Here is a 20,613-nt window from a genome sequence, read left to right as displayed (position 1 = left end):
CCTTCAAAAGATACAGATTTTTGAATTTTCATACATCATTTTTGTATGGACAGCTGCCGAATTTGTATGGAAAATTATATGGACAAACTAATGATGCAAAATGGCTTCTTTGGGCATACCGAAGGCACCAAAAAAGTTTCAGCCGGATTAAAAAATACAAAAATTAAAATTGAAGAAAAAAGACCGATTTCGTAGAGAATTGCTCAAGTGATAGTTTAATGTCCCCTGAACAAATTCCTGTATAGACATAGTCCATAAAAGCTTGTGTTTGGGCATGGCAGGGCGTTTTAGGGAGAATAATTAGTATTTTTTTGACAAAAAAAAAATCAAAAATCACTCTCCAAAACCAGCCAAAAAATTTTGCAGCCAAAACTAATGCATTCAGCTTATAGGAAATTTTACGGAGATCATTTTGCTTTTTTTAACATTCAATTTATGTCCACGCAAAGCCGAGATATTTGCATTTTAGTGAACAAAAAGTGACGAATTTTCAAAATTCTTGGTATATAAGCGTTTTTAGCATAAAACATTGCCTACTATGATTACAAACGAGAAGGCATATATTTTGGATATATTTATTTTGTTCGCTCAAAAACTATATTTGTTAATAAAATTTCATGAAAAAACATGAGATTTTCTCACAATGTGACGTAAACGACATATTTAAAAGTACTGCTATGTGCTCTTCTCGATATGAACAAATAAAGCTCTAATGGGTAACTTTTATGAAAAAATAAGTTTTTTATAAAAGAATTTGTTTCATTCGATTGTACATACATAAAAAAAATCACGTTCACAGCTTGGAGATATGAACTTTAATAAAATTAATTTTGATTTATGATTATGTGTCGTTTACGTCACATTGTAAGAAAATCTCATGTTTTTTCATGAAATTTTATTAAAAAATATCGTTTTTGAGCGAACAAAATAAATATATCCAAAATATATGCCTTCTCGTTGGTAATCACAGTAGGCAATGTTTTATGCTAAAAACGCTTATATACCAAGAATTTTTAAAATTCGTCGCTTTTTGTTCACTAAAATGCAAATATCTCGGCTTTGCGTGGACATAAATTGAATGTTAAAAAAAGCAAAATGATCTCCGTAAAATTTCCTATAAGCTGAATGCATTAGTTTTGGCTGCAAAATTTTTTGGCTGGTTTTGGGGAGTGATTTTTGAATTTTTTTGTCTAAAAAATACTAATTATTCACCCTAAAACGCCCTGCCATGCCCAAACACAAGCTTTTATGGACTATGTCTATACAGGAATTTGATTTGACAACTTTTCATTTTTTTGGGGACGGCCTAGTATGCAATCATTGTTTGCTGACATGAAGGTCTTGAGGCTAAAGAGCCTTTAGCTGAAAGCATGTTTTTTGCAATTTATCAGAATGGAGACTTTTTTTTGAAAATCTTAGACTTTTTTTGTATGAAACGTGGACAAACTTATTAAAAATAAGCGCCAAAGGACGTCGTTTGGTATGGTGAGATACAGGTAGAGCTCTTTCAAATATTACATTTTGAACAGAAAATTACATAAATCTGAAGGAAGATCAAGTTTGAAATGTTATAAAAATTGAAAAATATACATATTCAGTAGTATTGCTGGATTTGCTCGATAAAGAAAAAAAAATGTTTTGTTGATATTATGTAATTTTAACAAAAAAGCTAATGTTTCTATTTAACATTTAAAAAATAAACAAACATTGCTCACGATCCAAACAAAATTGCATTTTGAGAAGAATTTCGTTGATTTGTTCTTATCCAGAACATTTTGAAAGACATTTTGAGCGCAAAATTCATATTTTTTTAAACAAAAAAAAGATGTGTATTGAACTGATGCAAAAAAGTGTTTTCATGAAAGCATCTACCGTACAAATTTGAATTCAATAGGTTGACCGTTGAACAATTCCCAAAATAGCTGACAGTAATTTATCATTTTACGTGTTTTAATTATCTTCTTTCAATTACTTTTCAAATTTGGAAATATCTGCTGCAAGAGTAATCAAAAACGTATGTACTCTCCAAGCCGTTCAAAGATCAAATTTCTTCCAATCTTTCTCAAGCTTTGGAACAGTGTTTTTAATTTGTTTTCACTCTGGCTCGGGGTGATGTCGGAAAGCAATTTTTCCTTGGATTGAAAAAGGCAATTGTTGAATTTTTCAGCTCGCTTCAATAACTCTTTAAATTCAAAATCATAATCATATTATTCAACCAAGGCTTTATTGATAATTTAACAATAATTAACGTTATTGGAAAATAAATTCTATAATTAATCTATCAGTAAATCAGATAATGTGTTCTACCTACGAAAATGTTTACGTTTGAGCGATTGGGATGTACGAGATGACATGATTTTTTCGACATTTTAAGCCGAATTGGGGTTTCTTAATTTTTTTTCCTGTAAACAGCAAACTCCTCGAAACTTCTAATACTTCTAAACAAATCTTCCTGAACTGTTCCCCCCATGACAGCAATAAACAAAAATGTGATAAACTTCTTTTGGTCTCCTATCTTTTTATAAGCTTCCTCTCTCTCTAGCACACACATTTTCCAAAAATATCAGCAAAATTCGTAAGCTTCAAAGCCCAAACTGCCAGCATGTCAGTTTCATTATTTTTTTTCGACAGCACTCTCAACCTAACACACGCGCCTGCACGAGTATTAGTGACCGACCAAGTGCGGAAAAGTGCGTTTTCCACTGCTGCCACATGAGAACGTGTTATACGTATGTGTGAGTGTGCATGCTTCGCCGTGAAAAACCAGAAGAGGCTGACAGAGAAAATTTTCTTCCTCCCAGCCAGCAGCAGCAGCAGCAGAAAGCAGAGATTTCGGATGCAGCGTTTTTGATTTTCGAAAAGTTTGCGGTTTTGCGAGTGAAAGTGGCGAGTTTTTCCGGTGATTTTCGCGACGTCGCGGGTGAAAGTGGTTCCGGATACGGGCAGGGCTTGGTTCCGAGGGCTGAGTGTAAGGATTTTGCTCGATTTTTTGTTGGGTCCGTGGTGAAAGTGTATGGTGGGCGGTGTGGAGAAAATTTCTCGCTGGAGGGTGATTTTTCCTGCGGATGGACTTTTCAATTGTGACTGTACTGATTGGGAAATAAGTGTTCAAAGTGCTGACGAAGATTGTTTGTTAGGGAAGCAACTCGAGGAGACGGTGGGGATAAAATTCTCGTGGAAAATTGTGCTTTTCAGTGAGTAAATTATTTGTTGACAACATATTGGTCAAAGGAGCAAATGTGACAACTTTATGAGTGACGATCTGCTGAAGATACATGGAATTGAAATCGAAGAAATCTCAAAAACAAATGCAGGATTCGAGATTCAAAAAGTGAACAAAGCGTCAATTGCAGTGCTAAAAATAGTTCCAAATTGTTTACATTATAAGAAAAGTGTTTCCTGCTGAGGAAAATGAAAAACGGGAAAATTTGAAGCAATCGCCAACCCAAAAACCCAACAACAATTTCGCCAAAAAATCTGCTGAAAATCAACATTCCACCTCTCTCAGTTCAGTTCGGTCGTCGTCATCACCCATTCAAGAAAATCCAACCAGAGAGATGTGTGCCTATAATCTGATCAGATTCAGTTGGTGATGGTGTCTGTGTGAGCTTTTTCTTAAAGAACTCGTCACCAAAACGATGATCACGGCGATGCTGACGAGGATGATATTTTTCATCACCACCACTATCAGTGGAAAGCAGTGTCGCCAGAGAGACCAGAGATATTTTCCATTTCGCGTCATCATCATATGTCAAGACTTTCCTTTGGGCAGGAAAAACTGACAGCATTCCGAGTGGCTGCGTTCGAATTTCCCCCAAATAAGCGCGTGTAGTTGTGAGGCTTGGAAATGTTTTCCTTTCGCGCGAGACACATGTGTTGGACGAGGGGAGCGGGGAGCTTTTTGAAGTATTTTGGTTTACTTAGTTGCCGTGGTTGAGATTCGTTGTAGGACATTAATGGTCGATTGGGGTTGGAAGGAAATTGCCTTGGAAGGTAGTGAGATGAAGGGGGAGGTGAAGGGGGAGTTAGGAGTGTGTGCGTTTTGTGGAAAATGTAAACTAAACCGAGATGGTACCAATACCAAGAAGTAGAGACGATTTGCAAGGAAAGGGAGAAAGTTTGAGCGAATTTGTTACATGTAGTAGCAAATAGTAATACATTTTCAAACTGAACTTCGTCGAATAAGAAATTGTCATTATCAGTTAAAAAAGCTGTTTCAAAAGTACTGTTGTCTCGTATACTTGAACCATTCACAAAGCAACAAAATTTTGAATAGTTTTTTTGTTATCTTGTTGCGGTAAAATATTTCAAGGAAAAGCCTATCATGCTTCATAAAGTCAAGTGATTATTGTTATAGATAAATGAAAAAAAAAAACAATTTCACAGTAGGAGCTTGTATCTCGTCAGCATGTGGGTCAAAAAATTAGCTTTGTTCTAGAAAGTTGTGTAAAATTGACTAAAACTCATTGTAGAAAACAAAGAAAAAAAATAAAAAAAATTTAGATCCTACTCCAGAGTTCGAACTGACGTTGTTTGTACTTATACAAAGTTTTTTTAAAGTATAGTTGTACATAACTCACTGCAGTTTGAATTATTTGTCAAATGTTTTGTAAACAAAAATTACCAGCTTTTGTAAACATGATAAATTTTGGCTAAAAAAGAATATTTAAAAAAACGTATTTTCTCATATAAAGTACCATTAACAATCACGAAATATTCTAGCAGAGCTGGTTTTGCCAGAATCCTGCTAGAATGGTTGAACTTTTTGCTAGAATGCTGTAAGAAAATCCAGCTCTCTTAGCACTCTGCTAGAATCCTGCTAGACCGGCTAATGAAAGGGTAGAGGAGGCGCATGGTGGCTTAAGTAAATTTTAATTATTTGTCATCAAGCCTTGTTATGTTTTGCATTTCTTTTATCTTTAATAAACATAAACTTTGAAAGAAAGTATTTTTTACAAAAAAGAAACAATTTTTATTTAGTACCAGGCGTCTCCATTAGTATTATTAGAAAAACGCAATTTTCACCGATAGAATATTTTGATTCAAACATATTCTTAATCAGGAAGGTGAAACACAACTTTCTACTAATAAATGTCCCATGGGTTATCTCGATTCATAATGTTTTGCTTCCACCATGGAAGTTGAACACTATTGCTATTTTGTCAAAACTGGAAGCTTGAAAAAATCATTTAAAAAATAATCATTGTCTTCAACAAAATTTATCACAATGTGAAAATAACTATTCTAAATAACTAACGGACGGATGTCACTGAAAATAATGCTATGATTTTTCTTATTTTTCTCAAATTTATGCTGATACACATTTTTTAAAAGCAAAGCCTATTTAAGTTTAAGTTTGTTTTAGTTTGTATGGGATTTCTATGCACCTTTCTGAAACGTAGTACATTTTTCACTATAGAGGCACACTTGTGACACATGCTTTTTGTTCACATCATTTACTGTATCTTTTAACTGGTGTAACCAAGTTAGTTGAGTACCGTAAAACGAGGTGACTTTAATAGCCGGAGTGACTTTGATAGGTTTGAGATGTTTCCGCATGAAATCTTGGTTGTAGAGAAGTGTTTAAAGTACTCTTAGGAGAAGTTTTCATAAAATTTGGAAAAGTTTACAAAGTGAGTTAACTATAATTAAGAAAATGTTGATAAATAGCATTATTTTAATATTCTGAAAGTGTCATGATCTCTCAATGAACATGACAATTTTCCACTAGGAGAAGGGAATATACGTTTGTAAATAATTGATATTATTTGTTTTTGAAACATAATTAAAAAAAAATCCCAATTTATAGGCATTTTCAGTAGGACAAATGTCATATGAAATGTGAAAACTTTTGAACTTTGATATGATTCAATAATTTTATCAACAAACCTAGTTTTACCGAATTTTAGGCAAAATTTTGACTTTTTAACAATTTTACCTAAAATTTATATGTATTTTGTTGAAAAGCTTATAAACTTAGTTAACTATTTATAATCATTGTTTTAAAGCTGTATCGGACTCCTAAGTGATGGTACATTTGACGTAAATATAAAATTTGAACACATTAAATCTGATTTTTGCAAGAATAACTATGACTATCAAAGTCACTCCGAAATCCGAAATAAGAATTTTCTATACAACTATTTTTTTAAACAATATTGAAAAAAATGTTATCAAATTGATTGCTTCTAAAGTATGATTGCTTCAAAAGTATGACTTCCTCATTCATAGTTTTGAAAATATTTATTAACCATCAAACTTTAAAAATCGATTGTCTCGAAAAGTATTAATAGGTAGTTGTTACAAGATAGCACACAACAGACGATTTATATAAATTAGGCCAGGCCTGCCCAACGTCCGGCCCGCGGGCCGTATCCAGCCCGTGAGGCCATTTTATCCGGCCCGCGACTTCTTTTCAAAAAAAGTTCTATAACCGGCCCTGAAGGCTGTTCATGAAATACTCAATAAATAAATTGAGTGTCAAAATTTTAAAAATAATCTTGAGATCAAATTTTCAGAAGTTATAACAAAACATTTACTTGTTTTTTATTTTACTTTTGACATAAATGTTGAGAATTGTTTGAATTTTGCCTTTGTATTTTTTAAAATGAATTTATTTCACATTTAAACATTCTTTATGTTTGAATTGAATTCTTATCATATTAATATATTCAGAATCATTTATAAAACTTGAAAAATGTGCAAAACGACTGCAAAAAAAATACTTAATTTCAAAATTTCTTAAATTTTTGGCTATATTTATTTTTGATTGAATTGTTTCTTTTTTGTGGATTTTGATTGAAATAGATTTTTCATAAATGAGTAAGCAAAAATAATGTATTTTTCAGAACAACTTTTCAATGATATAGTTATGCTGGAAAAAAGCTTAATCATATTTAAAATAAAGATCGCTGAAAATATTTTTAAAATATTAAAAAAAATGTTTCATGATGAGTCAAAAAATCAAAGAGCTATGTGTTTTTTTTAATTATTCAAAGAATTTTGAAGAATGACGAATTAAAAACAATCAGATACATATTTTATTTTTTTTATATTACGTGTCTTTAAAATCATTTTAAAATGTTTTGTTAAAAATATTTGAATAAAGGTGTACAGCAACGCAAAAAATTATTTTCGTACAGAAAATTTGAATCCCAATTTAATTTCAATAAATTTGATCTTGTCTCGGTGAGAAGATTTTTTTTAGTAAATGATATCAGGGTAAAATTACAAAACAATTTTAACCAAAGCAAAATAAAAATAATTCAAATAAATACATCTTTGAATGTAATATTTGATTTTCTTCCTTAAAATCAAGATACATGAATCTAATTTGCAACACAAGTTTATTTGTTTGATTACATGAAACAACCTTATAAAATACATTTTATGACATTTATTTTTAATCTTTTACCCGGCCCGCCAACGCTTCAGAAAAATGAGATCTGGCCCGCAGGACCAAAAGGTTGGGCACCCCTGAATTAGGCTCTTACCAAATCGTCAGCTGTGTGCTATCTTGTGACATAGACCATTTTGATCGAAAATTAGTTAATGATGACGTTTTGCTATACTTAACAAACACTACAAGATGCTTTAACCCGATTTTGGAAACTCGCTTCCGTTTCCCGGATATCGCAATACACACTTGTGACATAGACCAATTCATCAAAATTATTGTGCACCCTTGTGACACGTCATACATGTTGTTGGAAAATGTGGAAAATTTTTCTTGTTTTTCACAAATTTATGTACACACATACTTTCTAAAGGCAATGCAACCTTTTGTTTATAAAAATATACTGATTAAGTCGATTAAACCATTGATTTGAGCTTATTTTAGTTTGTATGGGAATTCTGTGCACACTTGTGACACGTAGTACAATTTTACTTTCGAAACACACTTGTGACACGTGCTTTTCAGATTTTTGTTTACATTATTTACTGTATTTTCAACTGGTGTAACCAAATTAGTTGAAACTTGGAGCGTTTGTTAAGCGATAGTATACGAACCGATTGCTTCAAAAAGTTTGGCTCTCTCATTCATAGTTTTGAAATTATTTACCAACAAACTTTAAAAATCGATTTTCTCGAGAAGTACTAAATGGTCGTTGTCACAAGATAGCACACAACTGACGAAATGTCATTCTCGAGAGTCTCGAAAGCAACTGACTTTATTAACAGAAAAATGGCTTACATGAGTTTTGAGTTGAGTTTTATCGCAGTTAGCCGCGCGCGCGAACGGTTGGGGAAAAAATTGCAGGACGATTTTTGACGGCTCGAAAGGCCTCTAGAGAATTTAAAAGTTGTCGTTTCACATTTTCTTGTTCGATTAGATTAGATTAGATTAGATTACATGAGTTTTGAGTTGAGTTTTGAAAGTTTCGTTGAGGTTTTGAAGAGAAATCTGAAAATTTTTCGTTTTGAACTAAAATTGGTAAAAAAAAGGAAGCCAACACCAAAAGAAATTTCTAATATTGTTCAAAATGTTTGTATAAAATGCAGCTAAATTAAGAATCAGAACACATAAGTTAAAAAAAGCATCAAGCCTTTAACTGAGTGTTAACGGAATCAAATAGAACTAAAAAAAACCTTTACTGAATTGCATTTCTTTTTTCCAATAAATTCAAGATCATTATCAATTTACAACAAATAACAAATTTTATTTCATCTTAACTCTTAAAAATCAAACTGTGAGCAGATTGATTGGCTATCAATCAGTTTTTTACCTTTGTATTTGAAAATTTTTATTTTTTCATGAATTGTATAAATTAACTATCTTCAAAACTTAAAATGCGAAAAAATGCTGTGCGATCCAAAAATCATCGACAACTTATGCGTATATTTTTTTACGCAAAAAATCTTAGCTGGGTTTTTAGTTTTATTTTTCTAAATTAGGCCGTTGCAAATATTTTTTGAGTTTATGTCCCTCAGCTCTGACCAAAGTCGAGGGGGGGGGGGGGGAATTTACAAGCCTAAGTTTCAAAAATTGGATAAAAAGGGTTTTAAAATGCATTTTACACGCGTCCAGTTGCTTTCCAATCATAAGTTTTCAAAATATTGATACATTGGCGGGAATTTTTTTTCATGATAAAAACTTTTCAGTCCAATGCATTGGTAGTTCATGAAAATTTAAAATGTTTTCAAAGGAGTTCAAACATACTAAATATGATTATAAATGCAGGAAAATGCATTTTAACTGGTTTTTGGTTGATTAAACTTTAATTTTTATTAAAATTTTGAAGTTAGTTGTAAATTATTTGTACTTTCAAAAAAAAAAGGAATTTCAAATATTAAGTTTATGTAAAAAAAATCACAGGCAATGTGTTGTAAATTTGCCTCAAATCATATGTAATAACTTGATTATACGTGTAATTAAACAACAGCTTCCTTGTTTTGGTCCAAGGTAACGTCCTAATGAAAAATATTGCGACGATCACTTCGAATCTTCAGTTTACTTCAACCGAGTTCATATGTGATTCATTCTCTCCGTGTCTAAAAAAAAAACATCTTTTTTTTGTAGATAACTCATGTCGGCCCGAGATGGAAAACAGTTTGGAAAACATTTGCATGACCAAAACATCCTTATTTTATTTTATGATAATTATATGTCTAAAAATAATCAACATTGTTTATAATCATCTTTTGGGTTCAGTTACGCATTGTTTACAGTGAAAATTCTTATCTAGAAACTTTCAATCCACTAAATTCCAAAATCTCCAACCAACAATGCTGTATTGGTGCTTTCACGCAAATCTTTTCCTCTTTCTACCCATGTATTTGTACCGCCCCAATGTAAACGAGTTTTCCGCTTACCCCCCCTTTACCTCCACCGAACCCCCCACAAAACAGTGCTAGCTGTCAGTGCTTCTGGCTGCGTCCACTCCGTCGTTTGCGATCTCCCTCGCACACAGTCCCCATCTCTTTCGCACTCTCTGTTAGCTGCGAAAATCGACCGCAGCAGCCAGGCAAAATATGTGCTGCTGCTGCTGGCTGGCTGGCTGTAGTATCTCGACCGCAGTAGTAGTAGGAAGGAAGGTTTCCCAAAATCAGCCAAATTTTGGACGAATTTTCCGAGGGGTTTTTTTCCGTTTTTAAGTGTGAAATGTTCTTCGGTTGTTTTAGTGTTTCGTGGATTGGTTGCGAGCATTGAGAGGTGAAATTTGTTGTGCTGGTGGGCTTTTCTTCGGTTGTAGTTGGAAAAGTAGCTCAAGGATTTGACAGTGAAGAATCGTGTCTGCTCGCTTCAAGCTGGATGAAAATCGAAACTTTTCCTCCTTCCCTGATGTTCCGGACGACAGCCGTCAGACTCCAGCAGCAGTGCTAACTTTAAAGTTTTGCCAGTGTGTGTGAGTGGTTTTGTTGTCGGAAAATTCTCAAGTGGGACAATTTTCCTTTAAAAAAGGAGTCCAGAGCAGATGTGTGTGGTGGCATGTCCTTAGACGACAAACGACATTAGATTATGTCGTGGCAATTAAAAATAATAATTACATTTCCCCGGCCTCGACCCACTGAACACTGTGCTGGCCACAACTGAGCTGTGCTGAAAGTGTCCCGGTGCCAAGAACAGGAAGTGCCATGGTCCACATCCGGGAAAATTTTGTACTCTAAAGTCGGCCAGCAGCAGAAAAAAAGAACAACACAAAAAAACGCACAGATGGGTGCGGGACGATAAGCTTCAAAGTTTTCCCTTTTTCTACACACTTGGACTGACCCCCTTTGTATGTGTGTATGTGTGTTCCAGGATTTCGGCGTGGATGAAGTAACGAGGAAAAAAGAGGAAAACAACAATACTGAAAGTGAACAAAGTGAAAAAAGGAGAAGAAGAAGGGGAAAACACGCACCCAAGTGAGAGCGAGAGGCAAGATGCGGAAAATCAATGCGTGGAAAACCTAGCGAAAAGAGTGAAGCAGCCTAACCCAAGCGGAAAACGCGTACATGTGTATGTGTGTGTGTGCACTTGAAGTTTGACACGAAAAAAACGCAGGTTTGGAAAATCTCGTGCGTGAGAACGGCTGCTTCGTACAACGGTGACTTCCGGTTGTGATGCTGTGACAGTGCGAGGAAAAATCGCGGAAAATTGTAATTTGTTCGCGAAAATTTAAAAATTCAAAAATCATCTCAAAACAACACCCTTGAGGGCGGTGACGGCTCGCAGGGAAGGGGTGGTGGCTAAACGGGTGGACCGGAGACGACCGCAGGAGTGGGCAAAATATCCGGCCCGGAAGAAGATTGGCGGCCTGAGCGGCCCATGGTTCAGCGTGCCTCGTCGGATGCCCCGTCCGTGTCCGGGGGGCATCGTGAATCGCGTATGAGCCTCGGCCTCGGCTATCCGTCGTTCCAGAGTGCCGGCTACAATAAGCTTTTCACGCAGGTAACTGTCCGCCGGCGTGGATCTTGACTTTTGAGAATAGCAGGTTTAGTGCATTTTAGAGAATTTATTCTGGGTGTTTCCGTCAAAGAGCAGAATGCCAAAATAAAGAAAGTTGAAGTAAATCATGGTTACATACAGCGATTTCACATCAAACCAACAGGATCCAACTCAAAAGTGTTCCGATTGGCTCAGCCTAAGTGTTCTGGAGTTGGTTCAGACGAAAAGTGGGTTTGAGAGACCTCACCATCGAAGCCTTCGGAAGCCTAAATTCAAATTAAAAGTAGTAGTAGACCGCCAAGACCTGTAGTACGAATGGTTTCAAGTATCAATTAACAGGATCACGAAATTGTGAAAATAATTTAGGCCGAAAGAGGCGGCGAAGGGGGGGGGGGTACTACTTTTTTAACGATTTATTAACTAAAACTCGTAAAAAAACTGAAAGGTTTTTTTTTCTATTTAAAAGGCATAAACAAAACTCGACATTTTTGATGTTGATGTCAATAAACTCTTAACCCTCTACAACTCAACCCCGCCGCTAGATGGGTTTCAATCTCAAAAGTCAAACCATCCACATTAACGACCCCCGGGTCTTTTGTGGTCTCTATTGCAAGTTTCTGCTCGAACCTAGGAGTCCGAAGGCTTGAATGGGGAGAGCACCCAAACCTCTTTTTACTCCAAGGAACCTTCCACCCCAGTGTTTGAACTGACGACCTTTGGATTGTGAGTCCAACTGCCGCCAGTGATTCCACCGGAGTAGGCTTGGTTTGGTGTATTGTTTGTACTTATGGCATGGAGACGACTCCTACACCTAGACGGCCTAACAACCAAGGCCGGGACCGACATTTTACTTCCTCATCCGATGGAAGGTTGGAGCAGATGGGAATCGAACCCAGAATCATCCGCTTACAAAGTGCACAGCGTAACCATTCGGCCACGCACTGCTCGATTCGGTTTCGATCTAAGAAATCGCAAAAAATCCATTTTTAACCAATTTTTGATTATTAAAAAAAATAAGGAAGAAGAACTCTTAAAATTTTAGAAACATTTTGGTTTTGGAAATATTTTTTTATGGGTCAAAACAAGTATGCATATAGTGACTATGACTCTATGCCGAACCCGAGAAATCGATTGGTGATGGTTTCATCCACCGCACGAAACGTCAAAGGGTCCATTTTGCCCCAATTACCCATTTTTTTCACATTCTTTCATGAAAATCGATCTGTATTTAGAGCGGAGCCTTTATGCGGCCGTCCAAAATGCACTTATTTTACGCTAAAATGTCCCAGGAATCCAGTAAAAATTACCACCGCAAAAATCATCTAGAGTCCATTTAACCCTAATTCCGCTATAAAAGCATTTTTGACCGTTTTGAAATGTTTGGTCAGATTTTTAAAATCTAAATATATTTTTATCGTAAAGATCAGGCAATTTTACACAAGAATAACGATTTGCACTTGATAGTTTGTCACATTTTACACAAGAATAACGATTTGCACTTGATAGTTTGTCACATTTATGTTGATATAGAAATTAAACTAAATAAAAAGATTAAAGAATCAGTTTTGGGCCAATTTTCTCAAACGCAGAATAAACTGCCTTTTACATAGTTTTTATTTGTTTGCCCTTTGGTTTTTACGAAAAATTTTAACAGAATTGACAATAACTTAAAATATTATTTCAAGATTTTGTCGTATTTAGGAAAATCAAAAACATCCATGCTTCCTTACAAGATGAGTCTGCAATACGTTTGGCTTAAAACGGTACATTTTTGCTATACCCCTAAGCCTTAACCGATTTGGCTCAAAATTGGCACAGATTCTTATTATTGCCTAAAGAATCGAGAATTCAGTTCTTGCAAAAATAAAAAAGTGGCTCCTCCAACTCGGCTAGCCCCAGGATGGTGGGATAGTTGCCGAAAAAAAAAATACTGGTCTAATTATTTTAACCAAGCAATTCCCAGACCAAATTTGCGGAGAATAGGAAAACTTTTGATCGGTGTCGTGCTGGTTTGACGTGGAATGGTTGTGTAATAAATTGTGCTTTTATCAGTTTAGATTCTGGTGAAATAAAAATATTCTATTTGAAAAGTCATTTAAAGGGGTTACATACCTGTAGAAAATAAAAAAAAATCATAATTCCGAAAATACATTAAATCCTTGCAAAAGATAATTTTAAATCACTGCTGAAAGTTTCATGGAGATATTTCATGATTAAAATGAGTGGAAGACGATTTAAGTTTTGAAGTTTTGCCATGCGCAAATCAAACTGTCAAACTTTGTGAGCGTTTTTCTCGAAACACCGAGTTGATTTTCGGGTGCCACGATATCTCGAGATTGGATGGACCAAATTTGCTGAAATTTGGGATGAAGACTCTCAAGACATATCCCGTGTGCATGACGAAGCCCGAAAATCTATTTTTATAAAAAAAAAAATGCAAAAAATTAAAACTGCCGTTTTTTTATATGAAACACACAAAAATATTTTATACACACAGAATCGGTGTAACGAGTCTTCAAAATTTTTAGCCGATTTGGTAAAAGCAGCGTTGAGATATCGGGGCACCCGTTTTTTTAAACTACTAACTTCCAATAGCTATATCTTGGTAATGATTCAACCAAATGCCATCAAATTTATTTTCTTAACAGTTGAAAATGTATATTTTAATGCACTGAAAACAGATTTCAAAGAAGTTCAAATGTGTGCACAACTCTTGATATTTTTGTTGAATTACATGTATGTAACCCCTTAAAAAAACTTTGCTGAAAAAATCGTTTCAAGAACAAATGTCGTAATCTTGCAAGTTGTATAAATTTGAGTTTCGTTTTTTGGCCAAAAAAGAACTCTCGAAAATACGAACTTTTAATATTTTTTAAAACACAGTTGAATGACTTGTTTTGACCCTATCTCGATATTTGAGCATCATTTTAGTGTCATTTTGCCCAATGTGACCCCCACTATTGGATGAGTTTCGGTAAATTTTCAAGTAACTGACGTTTAAGGTAGAGTTTAACAAATTACAAATATTTTGGGAAGAAGTGTTGATAACTTATCTAAGAACAATAGGGGAAATTCTCGTATGTTTGGCAGGTTAAGCATTGGCTCCTAACTCCATCCAATTTGCTGATTTTCACAATTTAAACAACTAATTTTGCAAAACTTTTGATAGAAACTTGCTTGCTCACTTCTTATTGAGCTATCTATCACTCGATTTCAGTTGAAAACGCTTTCAACTAGCTTTAATTTAATGTCAAATTAGAGTCAAATGCCAACATTAGAGGCACGATGTAATTAGATGCTGTTCAACGTTCAACTGGAATTAGATGCTGTATAAGTTCAACGAAATCATTTAAATTGTTTTTGGTTATTACAAATTAAAAAAGGTGTATAATTTTTGACCTGTAGTCAACCCCACTGATAAATTTCAAACATAAAATAGCCAAATTATTTATTTCCAGTCAGCTTAAAGACTCTTTCTTAAATAAATACAAAGAAAAATATTTGTAAAAATCAGAGAAATAATGCAGGATGTAAAACAATTAAAGCACACGATTGAGATTGGATGAAGGATGAAGACGTTGATAAACTGGTCAAAAAGAGTCAGCATAATCATTTGTCTCGTGCAGAATACATGCAAACAAAGTTTATTTTAATTTGTTTGTTCTACAATTTTGTATAACATTGCCACACTCTGAAAAGTAACCCTGCAAAGTTACCACAATCTTTTAATATGATTTTGTTTTGCTCTAAACGAAATCAAGGTTAATGCAGCCTCGGAAAGAACATTAAATTTTCCATCAAAGAATATGTCTGGAGATTTTTTTGAAAAGGTCCAATAAACCCAATTTCGAGTTTTTGCTTTTTGAGTGTTTTTGAAACCGCCTTGAGTGAGGAATATTAAAAAAATGGTTATTGGACCTTTTCAAAAAACTCCAGATGTCTTTCTTTTTTTACAGTTGAGTAACGGGAAATGGCAACGATTTTAAAACTATTTTTAAACTTTTTTATAAAAAAATACGTTTTCTCGGTGTTTGGAGTACGCTATCGTATAAGGCGTCTAATTTTACATAAAAGTGTAATTGACAACAAATTTCTATCTCTTCACGGCTTCAAGCCAAAAATCACGCAACTTAGTAAAAATTCCAAAAATATGAAAGAAGTCGAACCGCCCCACCGTCACAATATATAGAAAAATGAATTCGTGGTCGGGAACCAAAATTATCCCTTAGAGAAAAGTTTCACGTAAATCGAAGAGGAGTCGGGCCAATTTGTTTGATTCGTGTGACCCAAATGCGTTCCCATATAAACTCTCACATACGTGACTCAGGCTACAAACAATTCTAAATAAGCGTAACAATTCCATTACCATATTTGCCGAACACCAAAACCATCATTACCTCATTTCTTCTCGAGCGCTCCCGCTCTGATGTGAGTGTTTAATTTTAAACCTACATTCAACAAATTTTCGACCTGTCAAAACCGTCATTCCAACTCGACTGAAGCGCTGTAGGGACCTACATAGGGAAATGAAATGTTCTAAGAGAAATTCTAAACATCCAAAGTCATTCAAATTTAAGGTTGAAAAACTTGTAGTATTTTTTTGATGCTGGCACGTTTCTTGTACCGAACTAGCACAAACTTAACAAAAACTATCATTTTAATAAAAACAACAGTTTTAAAATGTTTGTAAATGTTATTAATCTCATTTTTCTGCCCAAAATTATTTTAAATTGATTCTGACCTTGTTCTTGCATGGTCTTGTTGCTCGATTGGAACCCCGATTTGACAGTTCGATTGGAACCCTGAGAGTAACATTTCGCCTCTCCATATAGGCTCTCTAAAGCGCTGCTCTGTTCCAAAATTTACGCCCGTTTCGGGTTTGCTTGCTCCCACTGTTGGACGACAAATATGACGACGATGTTTCTGTTTTAGGGCACCGCATGCAGTGCTGGTCAGCAAACAACAACCAAAAGTGTCAGTTTTGTTTGGGTTGTTACGGGAATGTATTGGTTTCAACCTGTCAGCTTCTTGGCTGACAGGTGGCGTAATTGTTCGGTTTTTGGGAATTGATTTTTCGTGCACTTATTTTTAGTTTTGCTGATAATTTGTGAATGAATTGGAAATTGCAGGGTTTTCGATATTTTGTGACTCCAACTCCAGCTCACCAAAAAGATTCGGCTCTGCCGATTCTGACTACGACTCCGCAGGCCTGAAAATAAGGAAAAAATGCTTAAACTAAAAATCACCATGCGTCTCCATCAAATGAATCAAGTTTAAATCGTTCCATGGAGACGCATGGTGACTCTTCAAAAGAAAAGCTTTCCCCCAAACCCTCGGGGCAAGACAGTGAGCAAGGGAGTACCTCTTATTTCTCCATGTTCCTCCCGTTTTTTTCCGCTTTGCTCCCGTTTGCTCTGAAATTTTGCTTTTGACAGTTTTCCAACACATTCTTCTTGGTTGCTCTCGTTGCTCTACATTCCTCCCGATTCCTCCCGTTTGCTCTAGGTTTCTCTGAGAGAAAAGAGAGGAACATTGAGAGAAAAGATTAAAAATGACATTTTGATTTGTTTATTTACATTTGTCAGATTGTGCTGCGCGCAGAAATTTTAGATCCGTAGAAAATTAGGAGAAAAAATCATTAAGTTTTGTGTAGTAGCCTTGTTCTCGTGGGAAATTTGCGGTCCATTTTGACCAGGCCATTCCGATCGAGTGTTCGCGTGGAATATGTGCAAAGGTAAGATTCCTTGTGAAGATCTGCTGAGGTGAAGAGTTTTGTGAATGTTTTGCGTGAAAAATTTGTCTCCTCCGCCAGGTTTACCACGTTTGTTCCGGCAGTGGCGATGATTACCACAACGTCAGCCGTGGCCACTTGTTTCTCATCGCCGTGTCGGAAAGGAAGTAGTAGTGGAAATGTACTCGCCGGAAGCTCATCACGGACCAGTTCTCAGCTAGACGATTTGACCGTTAGTACCGAGCTGGGATTGGTGTGAGAACTGCTGAGTGCTGATGGCATTAGCAGCAGGAGCTTGGAGGAGATCAACTTGAGTTCCGATCTTGTAATGGACTCGATGGACGAGGAGGAAATGCGAAAAAGTTGCGCGGACGTACGAGACAAATTTGGACAAGGTGCTGGAAAATCACGAGATTACGGTTGACCAGTTTACCCAGAAAAGATCGACTAGATCATCCACTAGCTGGTGGTGATATTAAAGATGCCAGAGTACCGGCGAAGTTCACCAAGCTGTGCCACGAGCTACAGATTGGATATCCGGCTAGTTTTTTCCTTGATGTTAAAGTTACCTTACACAATAAAACAACTTTCTTTTTGCGTTTTTATTTTTCTCGGTTTTGGGCTTTGTAAGCATTGCATCGCCCGGCTGAGGAACGTAGAAGCTGACCTGGCATTACGCTAAGATACGGGGGATTTTCCTAAGATCGTCCTTGGCTTCGATTGTGATGTTTGAGTTTCTTTGAGACGAGTCTGCCTAGGGCAGTGTTTCCCAAAGTGGGGCCAGACAAGTTCAGCGTGGAGTCGGACCGTTTGAAAGTACTGCGTGTATCAATGTCCGCTGGCAAGAAGATTTTTTAATTAAAACGACCGAGACGCAATACGCCTTGTTCAGATTGTCCCTCCGACTGGCGATTGCCAAATCCACAGTGTTTTAGTTGAATTAAATCCATCCATCTCAGCCAGTAGCTGCTCATATTTTCCACTACATAACTGACGGCATCGATTCCGTCGCTTAGCATAATGCAGGGCGCGTGATTCCGGATCATCGCAAACATGAGTCGCACGATACGGGCCCATTCTAACGAACATTTCCAGTAACTCCGAGCTGGACACGGTGACGGCGGACATGTAAGCATTTCCGGCGACCGCTTCCGCCATTCCGGGTGGTTCCGTTATCGTGGCACAGATTATTAAAATTTGACATCCGAACAGGCAGCCACGTCCCTTGTGAAGAAAAAACACTATCAATTTTGCGTTCAACCTAACCTCGCTTTTCCGACAACCAGAGACAGCTTGAAAAAAAAAAAAAAAAACATTAGGAAAGAAATGTCATTAATGTCAAAATTGACATTTCTAAAGAGAATAGCATGGTTTCTCTCATTTCTCTCGATTCCTCCCGTTTGCTCCCGGAGTAGGGTATTTCAACCATTAGTGGACCCCCTTAGTAGAGCCGAAGCACATTTTTCACAAATTTTCAATATTTTAAACACTTTTTCATAACCCTTTGTACGAAATAATGGAATCTGGAGTGTTTTGAACAATTTTGAGTATTTGTTTCATCAGTTTTTTTGTTTCTGAGCAGAAAAATAGCCATTTGAAAAAAAGTTTTTTTTGCCTGTTATGGACCCCCTTTTCCTATAGTGGACCCGGGTCCATAATCCGATTGTGGACCCGGGTCCACTATAGGCAAACTGTTATTTTTTACCAAGATTAACCGATATTTGATGTTTTGATGCATGGTGTAGGTCTAATAATAGATATAATGAATAAAAAATGGATTTTGCTCAGTTTTCGTCATAAAAAATATGTTTTGTTAACAAATTTGGCTTTAAACAACAAAAAACCCTAACAGACATTTAAACACATTAAATTTCCAAAAAAGATCAGAGAAAACGTTTCAAAACCACTGTAAACATAAAAATAATTATAAATTAATTAAAAAGTAATTTTGATGCACATTTTTCCATATTAATTACATAAATGGTTGACCGAAACTAAGCAATAGATTTGCTGATAAAACCACGCATGTTTATTTAAAAAATGTTTTGTTATTGATTTATTATTATAAAATATCATTTCAAACTGCAATTATGATGCTTCAATTAAGTATAATTGACTATAGTTTTGATTAATTATATTTTTTATGGCTTCAGCATTTTTTGTACTTTTAACATGAAACAGCTATATTTATACTCATAATTGAAAAAAAAATGCGTTTATAATTGAAAAAAATGCGTTTACAACAAGCATTTGTTGTATGTTTAAGAGAAACTTTTGCACAGTTTTCTTCATTTTTGAAGGTTTAATTAACAGGGGTCCACTTTTGGAAAAGTTTGGATTTTCGTTGTCCTATATTGGACCCCAGTAATTTTTGTTCGAAAATGAGCAGTTCTTCGCTTTATTTTAGTAAAGTTCCTTAAACTTACATTATTTTGACTTGCTGAAGTTAAATAATCAGTCAAAAAGTGATTGGATATTTAATTTAATCATAAAATATAAATGCAGTTTTGTTGTGAAAATGCTAGTGGCCATGGCTGATTTCAGATGTCGAACTCAAAACACTTATTTTGGTGAAAAGGACAAATCAATATCAGTCAACATTGATTTAAATGATGCTGAACATGCCAAATAAATTATTTGTAGACAACAACACGCTTGAAATTGTGATTTTATTGAATTTTTCATCAAAAACCCTTTAGAGGGTCCACTATAGGTAAGGGGTCCACTAATGGATAACGTACCCTAACTCTCGTTTGTTCTGGTTTTTTCACTGTCTTGCCCCGAGCCCAAACCCCTAACGTCAACGATCCCATAAATTTTCCTGCCGATGCAATTACAGCCCCTCGTTGGTGGCGAAACAAATCATCCGGGGACATCTATTTGTTTGGAGCTTTTATTTTATTTATTTTTTCGTGTGCGCTCAACTTTTATTATCTTTTTCGAGACGAGAAACAAACAACGGCCGTGGTAGTAGTAGGGCAACGACTCCCCTGAGGGGGCCTCCGGAACTAAACCAAACCAGCCGGCGGCGGCACATGATGCAGCAAACGGTCACTAGAAGGGTGCACCCCTCGAAAATGCAGCAGGACCCAAGCCCCGGGTGTACGGTGTATAAATTTTAGAATATTAAACGATGACAAAATTTATGGCTCATTTTACTGCAGAAATTTGTTTTCCCCCTCTCTGGTGGCTGCTGCAGCTGGTTAGGCGGAAGTTCCCGTCAGTTTGGGGCGCTTCTTTTGGGAAGAAACAGGTTAAACGGTGTCCTGCCGGCCCTGTTACCTGCTCGATAGCGTACCTTCTATGGGTGTTCCTGGAGATTTTGGTGGATTTGACTGCTGGCCGGAAGGTTTAGTAATGGATATAAAATGTATGATGCAGTCACTGCTTAGCAGGGATTTTTGGGCTCAAGCAGTGTAGCAATAGCATAAAGCAGGGATTTTAAGGGGACAACGGAGCTAGGAATCTTGAAAAAATAATATTTCTACAAGTTACAATGATTTAAGATATAGGG

General features: G+C 35.8%; 1 protein-coding gene across 16 annotated transcripts in view; it reads left to right on the top strand.

The window, feature by feature from the left end:
- Nucleotides 1-20,613, top strand: part of LOC6039845 (voltage-dependent L-type calcium channel subunit beta-2) — a 245,449-nt gene that overhangs the window by 185,707 nt on the left and 39,129 nt on the right. For 2 of the 16 annotated variants that reach the window (XM_038257741.1, XM_038257731.1), the window contains exons 1-2: nt 2,758-2,968; nt 10,742-11,371. The exons of 9 other annotated variants lie outside the window; for them this stretch is intronic. In XM_038257741.1, coding sequence (XP_038113669.1) covers nt 11,249-11,371 — 123 coding nt within the window. In that variant the 5' untranslated portion in view covers nt 2,758-2,968; nt 10,742-11,248. Of the gene's footprint in view, nt 1-2,757; nt 2,969-3,078; nt 3,195-10,009; nt 10,154-10,741; nt 11,372-20,613 lie in introns of those variants that run through there. 5 more of the 16 variants (XM_038257738.1, XM_038257742.1, XM_038257732.1 and 2 more) reach the window with 5 other exon arrangements.

This window comes from Culex quinquefasciatus, chromosome 2 (genome assembly GCF_015732765.1).
Source record: "Culex quinquefasciatus strain JHB chromosome 2, VPISU_Cqui_1.0_pri_paternal, whole genome shotgun sequence".
Lineage (NCBI taxonomy): Eukaryota > Metazoa > Arthropoda > Insecta > Diptera > Culicidae > Culex > Culex quinquefasciatus.
The sequence above is the reverse complement of the archived record's forward strand: the minus strand, read 5'-3'. Positions and strand labels throughout refer to the sequence as shown.